Raw genomic sequence first — 17,559 nt, 5'->3', positions numbered from 1 at the left:
AGAAGAGAGAGCTGACAAAAGCAGTTAACATTTATGTAGAGGGATAGGAAAAAAAAATGAGGCAGATGTCAGTCACAGAAACCAATGAAAATGGTTTACACGGAAGCTCTTTATTTTTATATTTGTATGTGATACTTGACTATTACTAGTATATATTCTTCCTTTATTTGTTCAATAAAACATTTGTTGAGTGTGTCCAGCATGCTCATCTGGAAATGGTTGCAGTTTCTTTTTAATGTCAACAATTTGAGTGGGACATTGTGGTGTGTTTCCCAGAGGAACTAAACAATCACCATAAGAATAAGGAGGAAATAGGTAAACAGAGGCTGGATACATAGAAGCCCATGGAGGCCAGAAAGATTATGATTCTGTTATTTAATTGAATTTTGCAAATTGGTGATTTACAAAAGTATGAGGTTCCTCCCCCCCCCAAATATACTAGATTTTAAATATCACTTAATATTTTTGGTATCGAATACTTTTAATCCTTTTGTAATCGTAGGTGAGTCACCTTAGAATCTTACAATTTTGGGCACTGCTGGAATTTTAGAGGTGGTACCTAATCTCTTGATGTGGAAATCCCTTACAGATTTTTTTTCCCATAAATTTTCAGCCTACAATACCTATCCTTTCATGAAAACCATCTTTTTGTTACCACTGTTCCGTTATTCTTTCATTTCAAAAAGTTGATGTTTATATTATGGTAAACTGCTGCCTTCCAAATTTCCCTTAGACCTTTTGGAAACAGTCTGTTGGCTTTAAAAGCACAGGCTTCCTTTTTTTTTTTTTTTTAATTATTATTTATTTATTTTTGGCTGTGTTGGGTCTTCGTTTCTGTGGGAGGGCTTTCTCTAGTTGCAGCAAGCGGGGACCACTCTTCATCGCGGTGCGCGGGCCTCTCACTGTCGCAGCCTCTGTTGTTGCGCAGCACAGGCTCCAGACGCGCAGGCTCAGTAGTTGTGGCTCACGGGCCTAGTTACTCCGTGGCATGTGGGATCTTCCCAGACCAGGGCTCGAACCTGCGTCCCCTGCATTGGCAAGCAGACGCTCAACCACTGCGCCACCAGGGAAGCCCACAGGCTTCCTTTTTTTTTCCTTTTTTTTCTTCCTTTCTTCCATCTTAACTTTTTTTTTTTTTTGGTCAAAAAAGGTAATATGTATTTATTGTTCAAAATTGGGAAAATGTAGGTGCATGTTTTGCTACATCTAATTTCAGTGAAAAAAATACTAGTTTCTTACCAGCATTGCTCAGTCATAGAACCTTGAATTTAGAGAGATGTTTACTTTCTCTTTCCTTAAACAGAGAAAGGGGGTGTGTTATTCAGAAAGTTTTGTTTTTGCAGACTGACCTTCAGCCCTTAATGATTTAGATTTTTTAGGTACATAGTAGACAGGGTAGTAATATAAAAAATAGAAGTTTTTTTTTTTTTTGGCCACGCCGCACAGGTTGAAGGTTCTCAGTTCCCTGACCAGGAATTGAACCTGGGCCACGGCAGTGAAAGCCCAGAATCCTAACCACTAGGCCACCAGGGAACTCCCTAAAAGATATTCTTAATAGCATACAAATAATAAAAAGCTTTCCAAATTAAAAGGGATAAAGTAGAGGATATAGTTCCTTTGGTCTCGTATAGCTGTGCCATATGTTTTTTTGAAATCAGAAGCTGACTAGTTTGAAGAGAAATGCTCCTATTGAGCTTACAGTTTCAAGGGTTTTTTGAATTACTAATTTGTGTAAATTGTACCATTTTGTTACTTAAGATGTGGGTCTGCTGAATGCAGCCATGCATTTACTCAGCAGTTGAGATTTTTTTTGGATTATTTTTCCCTCCATTGGCTCTTCATGACATTTAGAACAAACTCAGGGGCCATACTCCTTATCCTAGCCTAAGAGGTTCTGCAATATTTGACTTCTGCCTACTCTGACTTCCTCTACTGCCTTGTTTCCAAGATCAAAATTGGTTTGTTTTTCTGTGGTTCCCAACCATGGCTATACTTTAGAGACACTTGGGGAACTTTTTAAAGAATGCTATTGCCAGACCCAGCCCCAGAAATTGGTTTAACTGGTCTGGCAGTGGGGCCTGGACATATAGTGTCTTTTAAAATCTTCCTGAATAAGTCTGTGCAGCTTGAGTTGAGAACCACTGATTGATTTTCTTAACTCATGTCCCCTTTTCATAGAGGTCTTCCAGACCTACAACATCCTATCTAAAGTCTCCTTCCTCTCTTTGCTGTCCCTTTACCCAGTTGAGTTTTTTCATTTCCATATTTTCATTTACTTGTTTATTTTTAAAACTTCCATGAAAGCAGGGACATCATCTGTCTTTTCATGATATATCCTAACATCTAAAACAACATTTGGCAGTTTATTAGTTCTCAACACATTTGTTGTATAAATGTTGAATGAATATTGTCACTGCAGCAATAGGGAGGTACTTTCAGAAGGCTTGTTGTTTCTGTGTAACCTGTAGAGGATTGCTTTGCTAAATTGTATTTCAGAGACTATACTAATTACTCCAGCAGGCTTTAAGAGAACATAGGTTTCATTATTTAAGGTTTTAGTATCCAAGAGCAAGAGCACACAAGAGAGAAGAAGATAGGTTGTCCCTTGGAAACGATGTTATAGATGTGGGTTAGGTTCTCCATGCCAGTGCCCAAAAGGAAGAGGCATTTTTCTTTACTACACTTGGAGGCACCTTTTATGATATAAGGAGGAATAATGACAGTGGTGTTATGCTCAATGAATGTTCACTTAAAGTAGGTTTGTGCGTGTATTTGGAGATTACTTTTTTCTGATTTTTATTTGTAATAAAAACTACAGATCAGGCAGATCAGAAGTCAAGTGAACTCACCAACTATTATTTACCTTTAGTCTTTGATATTCTTTTTTTTTTAAATAATTTTAGTCCTTTTTTTCAATTTATTCACTTATTTTTGGCTGCATTGGGTCTTCATTGCTGCGCGCAGGCTTTCTCTAGTTGTGGTGAGCGGGGGCTACTCTTCGTTGTGGTGCACGTGCTTCTCATCGTGGTGGCTTCTCTTGTTGCAGAGCACGGGCTCTAGGCACGCAGGCTTCAGTGGTTGTGGTTCGCAGGCTGTAGAGCGCAGGCTCAGTAGTTGTGACACATGGGCTTAGTTGCTCTGCGGCATGTGGGATCTTCCCAGACCAGGGATCGAACCCGTGTCCCCTGCATTGGCAGGCGGGTTCTTAACCACTGTGCCACCAGGGAAGTTTTTAAATTCTTTTCTTTTTACTTAACCATAAACCGTGCATTTTTGCATTTTTTCTGGTCTTGAAACTGAGTTTTTTAAATTTCAAGTCATTGCTTTTTAAACCATTTGTTCTTTATTATTTTCTGTTACAAAATCAAAGTGCACTTATTGTTTAGATTTAGATATTGCAGTACGTATAACAAAGTCCCTTATGATCAGCAGTGTCTACTGCTGATAATTTGTGGTATGATTTTGTAAATTTTTCATACTCGTCATGTGTATTGTATTTTTCTTACTTAGCATATATGATTTTTAAAAATCAATCAGTACTATTTTACTTTATATCTTGAATATCTTTCTATACAAATCTCTGTGTGTCTTTATCTTAAACTAAACATGGCTAAAACAGAACTATTGATTTCCCCTCTTCCCCTATTTTCCCTAAATCTGGTCTTCCCCACCTCACTTAAGGTCCAGTTTTTCAAGTTCATGACCCAGATTGTCCTTGATTCCTCTTTCCTAGCCTTCTATATCTAGTCTCCATTTTTCAACCACGGCCCCATCATCTTGTGTCTATGCTGTGGCAATCTATGATATCTCCACATTCCACCCTTGACCCCCTGCAATCCATTCTCCACATTGTAGCCAGAATTTTATATATATATACATATGTATATCTATATATATATAGATAAATATAGATTTTTTTTTTTTTTTTTTGCTGCTCTGAGAGGCTTGTGGGATCTGTTCCCCAACCAGGGATTGAACCCCGGCCAAGGCAGTGAAAGCACCGAATCCTAACCTCTAGACCACCAGGGAACTCCCAGAATGCTATTTTTAAAACAAAGACAAGACTTTGCTCAGAATTCAGTGATTTCCCATTGTTTCAAAGATAAAATTTTTAATCCTAATAGGCCCACCTCATCCAACCTTCTTTCTCTCCTTCAACTGTCCCTTTCTTACTAGCTTCTGCTTCCCCAGCTTTTATATTTTTGAACATGGTTAGCATATCAGGGCCCGAAGTCCTTTGCATTTGGTTTTTCTTCAACCTTGAAGCTGCCTGCTTCCCCTTTAGATCCAAGTCAGAAGCTCTCTCCTCAGAGAGGCCTTTAGTGATCAACTTATCTAAAGTAGTTCCACCCTTTCTAAAGTAGTTTCCACCCTTTCATGTTGTCCTGTTTGGTTTTATTTATGGCATTTGTCACCATCTGAAATGATTTTATTTACCTATTATTTAAATCACCAAACTAGAAAGTAAGACCCGTGAGAGCAGATTCTTATCCCTTCTATCTCCAGTCCACAGAATAGCATACATAGTAGGTGTTCAGTAAATGTTTCAAAATATGGATCACTTAATGACTGACATAGATTATAAATAAATTTTATCACATACCATATTGTAGTGCATATCCTTATGTGTATGTGTATTTTGCACACATTAGTATTTTTTTAGGATAGATTCTTAGACTTTGTTTTAAGCTATGCTGCTGGTTTCTAAACCATTCTTAGCTCTCTACCCAGGCCTTACAAAACAGACCACAGGCTGGATTTGGCCATAGGCCTTAGTTTGCCAAAGCCTGCCTTTAGTTCATTGTAAATAGCATGTGAATTGTCTCTGTTTAATGTCAGAATTCCCTTGTGAAATCACCTGGGCCAGACACTTTGGGGGTGGGCAACTTTTGGACAACTTTTTTTTCCAGCGTTTTTACCTGTTTATTTTGAGCCAAATCTGGTAATTTCTGTTTTCCTAGAAAACCCTTGTTTCAAAGTCTTCTCTTCATGTGTGTATTTTATATCATCTTTCTCATTCTTAGTGTTAACTTAAAATTAGAGTGATTCAGCTAATTTATATATTTTTTTTCCAAAAGAGCCAGCTCTTGAATTGATCAGTAGTTATTATTCTGTTTTTTATTTTAATTTGATTTTTCTTTTCTGCTTTTTTTGGGTAACTTTTAAAACATATTGTTTTGTCTGGTAATGAAAGTCCTTAAGAGCATTCCTTTGAATTATATGATTCTATGTTTTATGGTTTGAAAGAGGTGTGTTTTTCACTTTCAGTTGATTTTCTTCTACATTTCTAGTTTTGTCTATTAACTTTGGAGCCACAGGAATCTTAAACTACTTTCTTATCAATCCCAGGAACAAAAACCGTTTGTTGATTCCTTGTTTATTATGCTCTGACATTTTTTTTTTCTGCTCCGGTATGAGCTGTATTATTACATTGTTCTTCATTATTCCTTATCAGAGCTACTGATTTCTCCAATTTCATATCTTTCCAGCCTGTCTCCCTCCCTGCCATCCCTGCCCTCTTCCCTTGTACAAATTAAAAACACTACTGTAGGGACTTCCCTGGTGGGGCAGTGGTTAAGAATCCGCCTGCCATTGCCAGGGACACGGGTTCAATCCCTGGTCCAAGAAGATCCCACATGCCATGGAGCAACTAAGCCCGTGCGCCACAACTGCTGAGCCTGCGAGCCACAACTACTGAGGCTGCATGCCCCAACTACTGAAGCCCGCGCGCCTAGAGCCCACGTTCCGCAGCAAGAGAAGCCACCGGAATGAGAAGCTCACGCACTGCAGCAAAGAGTAGCCCCCACTCGCCGCAACTAGAGAAAGCCCGCACACAGCAACGAAAACCAAATGCAGCCAAAAAACACAAAACAAAACAAAAAAACTACTGTATATCTCCTATATTAATATTCTACTTTACTTCTGACATTTCTGGTCACCACGTGGAGAGCGGGGTTCCCCACACCAAGCAGATAGATCCTCCAGCCACTATCTGGGTGTCCTGAAATTTAACTCAATTCTGATCTAACTACCCAGAGATAGCATCATATCCCAGAGATTAATAAGGGCTCAGTCCCACAAGACTGTCCCCCCGAATACTTCAGATGCCAGGTGAAAGTCCAGATTGTTACGATTGTTAACTGTGCTGCTGGCTAACTGGCTGGCTGCTGTAAATCAGGTTTGATTAATTTGCTAGAGCAGTTCACAGAGCTCATGAAAACAATTTACTACTAGATTACTACTTTATTACAAAGATATTAAAGTATAGGAGTGAATGAAAAGATATACAGGGCAAGGTCCAGAAGAGTCCCAAGCACATGAGTTTTTGTCCCTGTGTAGTTTAGGGAGCTCCATCCTCCAGGAAGTGCTCCCAACCTTAATGGAAGCATGAATAATTAAATCTTTGGCCAATGATGATTAATTCAACCTCCAGCTCCTCTTCCTTCCCTGGAGGAGAGGAGGATGGTGTTGAAAGTTCCAGCCCTCTAATCACTTAGTTGATTTCCCTGTCGACCAGCCCCCGCCCCTAGAGGCCTTCCTGGAGTCACTACATTAACTTATCCTCAGGTGTGGTTGTAAGGGGCTTGTTACGAATAACAAAAGATACCTTTATCTCCTGTTATTTAGGAAATTCCAAGGGTTTTAAGCCCTGTCAGGAGTGGGGATGAAGACCAAGCATAATTTTCTTATAAATCACAATATCATACCTTGCAGTCTGCACTCCACTTACAATAAATTTGTGTAAATATCTGTAATAACTTCATTTCTAATCCCTCTTGTTTGCTTGGAATCTAGGGGTCCTTGATCTTTTTAAAAATATTTTTTATTGACATATAATAAACTGCACATACTTAAAGTATACTATTTGATGCTTTGCATCTACACATCATGAAACTCTTACCACAGTCAAGATAATGAACATATCAACAAAAATTTCCTTCTGTTCCTCCCAGTTCCTATCCATAGGCAATCACTGATCTGCTTCCTGTACCATAGATACATTTGCATTTTGTAGTGTCGACTGAAAAAAAAGCACAACCTAAAAGTTGAGAATTACGTTTTATTTCGCGGACAAAACTGAAGACTTAAGCCTGGAAGTTAGCCTTTCAGATAGCTCTTAGGGACTAGTCCAAAGAGGTAAGGGAGGAGCCAGTATATATAGAAGTTTTGCAACAAAACCCAGGTAGTTGGAACATCAAAAACGGTTACGGTTCATTAAAGAAAACCAGACGTTTCAAGTTAATGAATTTAGCTCTTTCCTAGTATGGGAAGATGCAAGGGTCTGGGCTTATTGAAATCATTCCTTTGATATGCACCTTAACTATCTAGGGCCAGTATCCTCCTTTTCTCCATCCTGGATCCCCTCAGGGTGCACAGTGGCTGCTGTAGCTACTGGCTTGTTGGCCGGTGGCAACATCCTCTGTTTACTGATACGGGAGGCAACATTTTTCATCCGCAGTTGAATTCAGTATATAGTGTATATGTTGGGCGTCCAGCTTCTTTCCTTCACCATAATGACTTTGAGATTTATCCATGTTGTTACATTTATCAGTAGTTCATTCTTTTTTATTGCTTGGGTATTCATTCCATTTATGTATATACCACAATATGTTTATCCAGTAACCTGTTCGTGAACAGTTGGATTGTTTCCAGTGCTTGCCTATTAGAAATAAAACTATGAACCAGAGTACGAGTCTGAGTCTTCATATGGACACATGTTTTCATTTTCTTGTATAAACATTGGTAATGGAATTGGGATTGTATGGTTTGGGGATGTTTTTTCCTTTTTAAGAAGCTGCCAAACTCTTTTCCCAAGTGGTTATACCATTTTACATTCCCATGAGCAGGCTATGAGAGTTCCAGTTCTTCCACATCCTTATCGACACTTAGTATAATTATTCTGTAGTTTTAGCCAATACAGTAGAAGTATGGAGGTATCTTACTGTGGTCTAAATTTGCATTTCCCAAATGCTAATGGTGCTGAAATGCTAAATATCTTTACACGTGTTTATTTGCCACTTGTGTATCTCTGGTGAAGTGTCACATCCTGTGCCCTTTAAAAATAATTGGGTCATGTGTTTTATTACTGAGTTCTGAGAGTTTTGTACATATTCTGGATAAAAGTGTTTCGTCAGATATATGATCTGCAGATGTTTTTTCCCAGACAGTAGCTTGTGTTTTCACTCTCAACCATGAGAACTTTCAAAAGGCAAAAGTCTAGTTTAGAAATTTCATCTTTTATGGATTGTGGGCCCCGCCACCCCCCCCCCCACCACCACCACATGCGTCTTGCGGGATCTTAGTTCCCCAACCAGGGACTGAACCCACACCTTTGGCAGTGAAAGCTCTGAGTCCTAACCACTGGACTGCCAGGGAATTCCCTATGAATTGTGTTTTTAGTGTACTATCTAAGAAGTCTTTATATATAACCCAGGGTCACAAAGATTTTCTCCTAATTTTTCTCTAGAAGTTTTTATAGTTTCAGGTTTTACCTTTTGTCTGTGGTCCTTTTTTAAAAATTTGAGATATTATTAACATATGATGTCATATAAGTTTAAGGTGTATTTTTGTGCATTTATATATTGCAGTGTGATTACCACTGTAGCATTAGCTTAAACCTCCACACATCACATGCATAATTATCATTTAAGATCTTAGCTCAAAAAATCTACAAACAATAAATGCTGGAGAGGGTGTGGAGAAAAGGGAACCCTCTTGCACTGTTGGGGGGAATGTAAATTGATACAGCCACTATGCAGAACAGTATGGAGGTTCCTTAAAGAGCTAAAAATAGAACTACCATACGACCCAGCAATCCCACTACTGGGCATATACTCTGTGAAAACCATAATTCAAAAAGAGTCATGTACCACAGTGTTCATTGAAGCTCCATTTACAATAGCCAGGTCATGGAAGCAACCTAAATGTCCATCGACAGATGAATGGATAAAGAATATGTGGCACATATATACAATGGAATATTACTCAGCCATAAAAAGAAACGAAATTGAGTTATTTGTAGTGAGGTGGATGGACCTAGAGACTCATACAGAGTGAAGTAAGTCAGAAAGAGAAAAACAAATACCATATGCTAACATGTATATGGAATCTAAAAAAAAAAAGGTTCTGAAGAACTTAGAGGCAGGATAGGAATAAAGACGCAGACCTAGAGAGTGGACTTGAGGACATGGGAAGGGGGAAAGGGGAAGGGTAAGCTAGGACGAAGTGAGAGAGTGGCGTGGACTTATATATACTACCAAATATAAAATAGATGGCTAGTGGGAAGCAGCCGCATAGCACAGGGAGATCAGCTCGGGGCTTTGTGACCACCTAGAGGGGTGGTATAGGGAGGGTGGGCGGGAGATGCAAGAGGGAGGAGATACGGGGATATATGTATATGTATAGCTGATTCACTTTGTTATACAGCAGAAACTAACACACCATTGTAAAGCAATTATACTCCAATAAAGATGTTTACAAAAAAAAAAGATCTTAGCAGCTTCGAAATACATATACTGTGTTGTTGACCATAATCATAATACTGTACATTAGCTCTCCAGAACTTAACCCATCTTCTAACTGCAAGTTTGTACCCTTTGCTATGGTCCATTTTGCATTGAGTTTTGTATATTTTTGTATTCATTCATTCATTCAGCTAGCTAGCTGCACTGGGTCTTAGTTGCGGCATGTGGGATCTTCGCTGTGGCATGTGGGATCTAGTTCCCTGAACAGGGATCGAACCCTGGGCCCCCTGCGTTGGGAGTGCAGAATCTCATCCACTGGACCACCAGGGAAGTCCCAAGTTTTGTATATCTTTCTATATTCTGTTCTGTTGATCTGTTTTACACTGTTATTACAGTGTCTTCATTGCTGCTTTATAAGTCTTGAAATCAGGTGACGTTGGCCCTCCAACATTATTTTTCTTTTTAAAATTCTTTTGCTTATTGTAGAAAAATTCCCTCTGAGGTTTTGTTTGAGATTGCTTTGAATCTGCAGATAAACTTGGCAAGAATTGACATCTTATTATTGGGTCTTTTGACTCACAGACATGGCCTATCTCCATTTATCTAGGTCTTCTTTAATGTTTTGTAGTTTTCAGTATACAAATATTGCACAATTTTTGTCAGATATATCCCTAAGTATTTCCTAGTTTTAATTGCTGTTAAAAGTTGTACTTTAATTTCTGATTGTTCGTTGCTACTATACACTGATATAATTGATTTTTGTATATTGATCTTGTATACAACCTTGTTTAACTCTCTTCTTAGTTCCAGTAGCTTTTCTTAGACTTAGTCAGATTTTCTACATATATGATCATGTCAGCAAATAGTTTTATTTCATCCTTCCCCATCTGACTTCCTTTTTTCCCCCCCCTTGTCTTGCTGCACTGGCTTAGAAATTTTAGGACAGTGTTGAACAGAAGTGGTGAGAGTTGATAGCCTTTCTTTGTTCTTTAGAACATGGGTTAACCATTCAGTCTTTTACCATTAAGTATGATGTTGCTATAGGTTTTTGTTTTTTATTAATAGACTTTATTTTTTTTTAAATAGGTTGTAATAGATGCCCTTTATCAGGCTGAGTCTTAGTTTCCTGAGAAGATTTTATCAGGAATCGGTGTTGTGTTTTGTCAGATACTTTTTCTGCATATATTGAGATAATTGTGTGTTTGTTTTAGTTTACTATATGGTGAAATGCCTCTATTGAGTTTTGAAGGTTAAACCACCTCTGCATTCCTGGGATAAAGATATTTAAATAATAAAAAAGTGTTTTTCACACATTTCTTACTTAGTTCCATTTCTGGTGCTGTTCATTCTTTTCTGTAGATCCAGCCTTCTGTCTGGTAACTTTTTTTTTCTTTTTTTTCTCCTGTTTGAAGGACTTAACATTTCTTAGAGTGTAGATCTGCTAATGATGAATTATTTCATCTTTCTTAAGTCTGAGAAACTCTTGTTGGTCATTTTTGAAAGTATTTTTGCTGGATATAGAATTCTAGGTTATCAGTTTTTTCTTTCAATACTTTAAGCATGTGGCTGCAACATTTTCTCACTTGGCATGGTTTCCAACAAGGATTCTGCTCTAATTTTTTTTTTTTTTTTTTTTTATAAACCTCTTAGTTCCTCTTAGTTTAAACCAGGGATTGAACCCGCACCCTTGGCAGTGAAAACACAGAGTCCTAACCACTGGCTGCCAGGGAATTCCCTCTGCTCTAACTCTTATGTTTGTTTCTCTTATTGCTTTTCAGATTTTCTCTTTATCATTAGTTTTGAACAATTTTATTATGATGTGCTTTGGTATGGTTTAGTTCATATTTCTTATGCTTGGACTTCGTTGAGTCTTTCGCATCTGTATTTATAGTTTTCATCAGATTTTGTAAGATTCTGGCCATTATTTTTCCTTTCACCCCACCTCCTTGGGCGACACCAGTTACACAGATTAGGCTGCCTAACTCTGTCTCAGGCCTTATCTTTCATGTCTCTATATTTAATCTTTTTACTTGTTGAACATATAGAATGCAGTTATATAAAATAATATTTTTATCCACTAATTCTGATACCTGGGTCAGCTAGATTGGTTTCAGTTGATTGATTCTTCTCTTCAGTATGGTTCATATTTTCCTGCTTCTTTGCCTGCGTAGTTTTTAATTGAATTGTTCAATGTGGATTTTGCCTTCTTGGGTGCTGGATATTTTTCCATTTTTTAAAATAAACATTCTTTAGATTTGCTTGGGACTCAGTTACCAGAAACAGTGTGATTTAAAGTCTAGCATGTGAGAATTGGTGCTATTCCCAGTCCCTCCTGAGCAACAGGCACTGTTCCCTCTGATTATTTCAGATGGTTCTTTCCTGGCTTTGGGTGGTTTCCTCACACATGTACATATTGATACTCTGCTGAATACACAAGGGGGAACAGATCCTCTGCAGATCTGTAGCATTTTCTCTTTGTATACCTCTCTTCTTTCCAGTATTATATCCTAGCTACCTTGGTCATCCTGAATGCCCAGCTTCATTTCTTCAACTTAGGGAGTCTCCCAGCCTCCACTTGGACTCTCTTCTGAGTTCCCTTCTCAGTGCTGTGACCTGGGAGCTCTCCAGGCAGTAAGCTCAGGAAGCCATAGGGCTCACTTCATTTCTTTCCTCTCTGTTAGGGATCACATCAATTCAGTATCTTAAGTTCTTGTTTTATTTATATATAAGTAAAATTACACACACCTACCTGCACTGGACAGTATATATAAACACATTACATATGCATGTGTACAGCAAAGTGATTCAGGTTATATATATATATAAATTCTTTTTCCTACTCTTTTCCATTATGGTTTATTAGTTCCCTGTGCTATACAGTAGGACCTTGTTGTTTATCTATTTTATATATAGTAGTTTGTATCTGCTCATCCCAAACTCCTAATTTATCCCTCTCCACCCCTCTTACCCTTTTGGTAAAACCACAAGTTTGTCCTCTGTTTGAGTCTGTTTCTGTTTTGTAAATAAGTTCATTTGTGTCATATTTTAGGTTCTACATATAAGTGATATCATATGGTATATGTCTTTCTCTTTCTGACTTCACTTAGTATGATAATCTCCAGGTCCGTCCATGTAGCTGCAAATGGCATTATTTCATTCTTTTTTATGGCTGAGTAGTATTCCATTGTGATACATGCCACATCTTTATCCATTCATCTGTCGATGGACATTTAAGTTGCTTCCATGTCTTGGCTATTGTAAATAGTGCTGCTATGAACATAGGGGTGGGGTGCATGTATCTTTTCAAATTAGAGATTTCTCTGCATATGTACCCAGGGGTGGGATTGCTGAAAGTGCCCACATATAACTGGCAAACCATTAGAGTGCAATTGGCTTTTCTGATTTATCCAGTCTTATTGTTTATGGCTATAAATTCTTTGTCTTTAGAAATGCATAATCTTTTATAGAAATAGGTACATTGTGATAGTTTGTTCTTATCTTTGATTGAATTATCTTATGAATGCATTTGTACTAACTTCAATCATGTGTATTTATGATTTACTTTTGGAGGGGGGTAGTAAGTACTATAAAGCCTTCTTGGGTTTTATACTGGAGAGGCTCATAGGATATGAAAGAATAAATTTATTCTCTATTCTAATGGCCTGAGAAGCTGACTCTCTGGCCATCTTTCTTACCTCAGAATATACCCAGTATGTACTTTGTTTATCTGTTTGGTGAAAGAGCATGTACTGAAGGGCATACCATATAGGCAGTAGTTTGTTAATAGTGGAAGGAGAAACTTTGTACAGAATTTTGAACCTTAAAAAGAACTATTCAAACTTGAATTTTATTATATATTCGCAGGAATTTTCTTATTCTTTTTTTTTGTATTTGGAAATTCCTTATAATTTAAAGGAAATTTTTTAGTTTATTTAACTCTTAAGTAGGAAAATTAAGGTTCGTTTTGTGATTATTTCCAGGCTCTAATGTTTTGTGGTGGCTGAGTTGAATTAGATATTCTGTCACCCTATGGTTAAATTGTGTTATGTTACTTTGTTTTCCTTATGTAAGCCAATGGACAAGGTGAACTGCCCTATCTTGTTCATTTTGTTTACTTATAAAATTGAACATTTTAATACATTTGCTTAGTGATATTTCTCTATAGTGAATTGTTTGTTCATATAGCATTAATGTTTGGGTTTCTGCAAGTTTTTTTCTTCAATTTGTTAATTTCTTACATAACATTTGCATTTTGTCAAATGTTGAGATATTTTCACTGTTGACTCTCAACTTAATATTTTTAACTACAGTATTCCTCTCATGCTTTGTGAATGTTTGGTAGGTTTGCTTCTGAAATGCTTAATGTGAAGTACATGCCTGTGTTCTAGGTAAAGTTGAAACTTTATTCCAAACAAAGGAGAAATGTAAACAGGCAGTAGAATTCTGTAAGAACACCGAGTTCTGGGCTGGAGATATAAATTTGGCATGATCGGTTGGTAGTTGAAGCCTTAGAATTGGATGAGATTTCCTACAGAGATGAATTTAGAAGGAGAAAGAAGTTGAGGATAGGATGGGTAGCACAGAAGGAAGGATTGGCCTTAAATGGAATGGGAGGAAAGATACACTTCCTTTATTGCAGTGGTTCTGAAGACTGCTTACATATTAGAATTGACTGAGGAGCATTTTCAAAGTAAGGATTGATGATCAGATCCCACCTCACATCCCTAGAAACTTTTTTTTTTTAGTAAATTTATTTATTTTTGGCTGCATTGGGTCTTCCTTGCTGTGCACAGGCTTTCTCTAGTTGCAGTGAGCAGGGGCTACTCTTCGATGTGGTGTGCGGGCTTCTCATTGCAGTGGCTTATCTTTGTTGCAGAGTATGGGCTCTAGGCGCACAGGCTTCAGTAGCTGTGGCATGCGGGCTCAGTAGTTGTGGCTCACAGGCTCTAGAGCACAGGTTCAGTAGTTGTGGCGCACGGGCTTAGTTGCTCCACGGCATGTGGGATCTTCCCAGACTAGGGCTCAAACCTTTGTCGCCAGCATTGGCAGGCAGATTCTTAACCACCAGGGAAGTCGGAAACTGGTATGTTTTAAATCCCCAGGTGATTTTAATGTGTGACAAGAATTAAGGACCGACCACTGCTTAGCATATATCTGTTTGTAGTAAGTCAGTGAGTCTTGAACTTTTGTATTTTTCAGAATCACTGGGAGGGCTTTCTAAGGCACAGTGGTGGGCCCCATCCTCAGTTTGATTCAGTAGGTATGGGTTGGAGCCTGAGAATTTGCATTTCTAACAAGTTTCTAGATGATGCTGAGAACCACTGTAACAGTAGGTGAAGGAAAGGAAACCCTTAGGAAAGATGGATGTAGATGCCGGTGGCCTTGTAGGTTTCCCCCTAGGAAGTTTAAGGAGTTTCTTTCTTAATGTTGTTGCTTTGTTTGTGATGTAGGCACGTGAGGGTCTCCACTAAGAGTGCTGCATGAGTAGTTGTAGGGTTAGGAGGGGTTTGAGGATTCTTAGGTGTTAAAATTGCCATCAAATGAGGGTGAAAGAACAAGTTGACTTTTTATTATATGTCAGTTACTTTTTTTTCACCTGAAGGAAGATCTCCTTGAGTTCTAATTTTGTCATCTAATGAATATGCACTGTCCTCTTTTGTCACTGGAGGTGAATATTCTTCCTGTATATCTTTGTCCATGTTATTGGTGAAAATATGTCAACAGGATAGATTCTTGGAGTATATAGATAGCTCTCTTCACACTGTCATCGTTAGCACCCTTGGGATAAAATTAATTATATACATTCTGCCACATATGATTGTAAGCCATCTTATATTCATTAATGTAGTTCTTTTGGTTGCAGGTGAGTCGTTTTCACAATTTATTTCAAGGAAAGATGGTCTATCGTAAATGTATACTTGGAGAAGCTAAGTGATTACAGTTACATGAGGAGGCGGCGGCATGGTGTAAATGGACTGACCCAGAAGTCCTGATTTCAAATCCAATCTTGTTTACCCATGAACATCAGTTTCCTTATCTGTAAAATCAGAATACTAACTGTATTATAAAGTTACTAGACTGAAATGAGATAACAGATGTGAAAATTGTTGATAAATTTTATGGAACGCCATAAATATTGTGGCAGGTGATATGAATATAAAATCACATCTCTGCATGTGATGCTTATTCTGCAATTGACAAATGTAAAACTAGTACATAAAATGATTTTTATGATGGTAGGGTCTACACAGGCATTCCTTAACTTTGAATGCTTTTTGCATTATATACTATTCTGTGTTATCTTTAGCTCCCATGCTTTTAGTTGTTGATGGTTTATTGGTAGAATTCACCGCCTCCTGTCCTACTTCCACCCTGAAGACAAAATAAACAAAACAAACAAAAAATCCAACTCCTAAGGTTGATAATGTACACCTCATTAAATTGAAGGGAAATAGTATGAGACCTAATTTGTGTCTTTTGCCCTGTTTATTAATAAACTAGTTGTTAATTGGGATACATTAGTTCCAAAGATGAACATTCTCTTCGTATATGAATGTTCATTAAAATACTGTGTACTTCTAATAACTTCTCATATACACAGAGACTTGTTTTGACAAGTGTACACCATTTCTTGAACACTTACTCCATAGCCATGAAATAGAATATTGTTTTTATGTACCTTGGGTTTATAAAGAAGTATTCTACTCTTTGCAGAATGCAGAGAAAATAGAATGTTCTTTCTATTCTAAACTGTTAAACTAATAGATCTTTGTTAGACACATACTGCCTGAAAACACAGGCATGCAGTTTATAGGGAAACTATGTTATTCTTCTGTCACGTTTGGATTCCATATGTGTAAGCTGATCATGCCAGTTATCTCAGTCCTATGAAGTTGAATGATATTTGTTTATTAAATAGAAAGACATTATCCATAGATTCACTGTATTTGAACTGTTCATCTCAGTATGGATTAAAACCCTTATTCTCTATAGTGTAGTTAAATGGTTACAAATCATAAAAAATATACTCACCAAGCACATGGAAGCTTATTTTGATTAATTTTGTCACATTTTGGTTGTTGGAATTTTACAGTATTAAACAGGCTCTTGAAATTATTGTTGATGTGAGTTATTGAAGATTGATTTAATTTCTCATGTTTTTATTTTTCAGAATTTCTGTGAACATTTGAATTTACTAACAGCTTTTAGTAAACTAATTCTAAAGTTTTCCTCCTTGTTTTTCTTTCTTATGTGCATCTTAAAGACTGGTTTTAAGGGGTGTGGCAGGACGTTCTGGACTCGATGAGTTTCCACTGAAATGTCGGAGAAGTCAGGCCAGAACACAAAAGCAAAGGATGGGAAAAAGTATGCGACACTCAGTTTATTTAATACTTACAAGGGTAAATCATTAGAAACTCAGAAAACCACAGGTGAGTAAAATCAAATGGCATTTCTATTTTTTATAGTTTTCATGGTTTTGTTTTATTACTATAAATGACACACTAGAGCTATTGCTATTAGGATCTAGGGCAAACATATGTTAATGCAGGCCTGTTTACATTGGGCTTTTTATATACGTACACATCTTTGAAGGGATATGAATTTTTTAAAGTTGAAAATTTATAAATGTTTTAAAATATGTTTTTTTTTTCCTGTTTGTTATCAGAAAATAAATAAAACTATGTGGTTCCAAAAGGGAGACTTGGTCAATGAGATTAATAGGCATAAAGCTATGTATTAGTGGATTTATTCTACCACTTTTAGTTATGGACTAGAGAGAGTCCTGTGGTTCTTAGTTTTGTTTTTTAATACCTTGAACCCAGTGTTTACAGTGAAGAGTGAAAACTGGACCATGTACACATGATACTGTATGGTGCATTAACAGTGTTCATTATGTACATAAAGGTAGCATATTTCTTCTTTTCTAAAATTTATTTTCAAGTATAGTTGATTTACAGTGTTGTGTTAACTTCTGCTGTAGAGCAAAGTGATTCAGTTATACATATACATACAATCTTTTTTCATATTATTTTCCATTATGGTTTATCACAGGATATTGAATACAGTAGGACCTTGTTGTTTATCCATTATGTAT

At 37.3% G+C, this 17,559-nt stretch overlaps 1 protein-coding gene across 13 annotated transcripts in view; it reads left to right on the top strand.

Moving 5' to 3' along the window:
* PRRC2C (proline rich coiled-coil 2C) overlaps nucleotides 1–17,559 on the top strand; it is a 100,054-nt gene that overhangs the window by 14,164 nt on the left and 68,331 nt on the right. For all 13 annotated transcript variants that reach the window (XM_082343728.1, XM_082343729.1, XM_082343734.1 and 10 more), the window contains exon 2: nucleotides 16,729–16,894. In XM_082343728.1, coding sequence (XP_082199854.1) covers nucleotides 16,783–16,894 — 112 coding nt within the window. In that variant the 5' untranslated portion in view covers nucleotides 16,729–16,782. The remainder of the gene's footprint in view (nucleotides 1–16,728; nucleotides 16,895–17,559) is intronic.

This window comes from Balaenoptera borealis (assembly GCF_965194805.1).
Source record: "Balaenoptera borealis genome assembly, chromosome: 1".
In the NCBI taxonomy this organism is placed as follows: Eukaryota; Metazoa; Chordata; class Mammalia; order Artiodactyla; family Balaenopteridae; genus Balaenoptera; species Balaenoptera borealis.
This window is presented reverse-complemented; position numbering and strand designations above follow the sequence as displayed.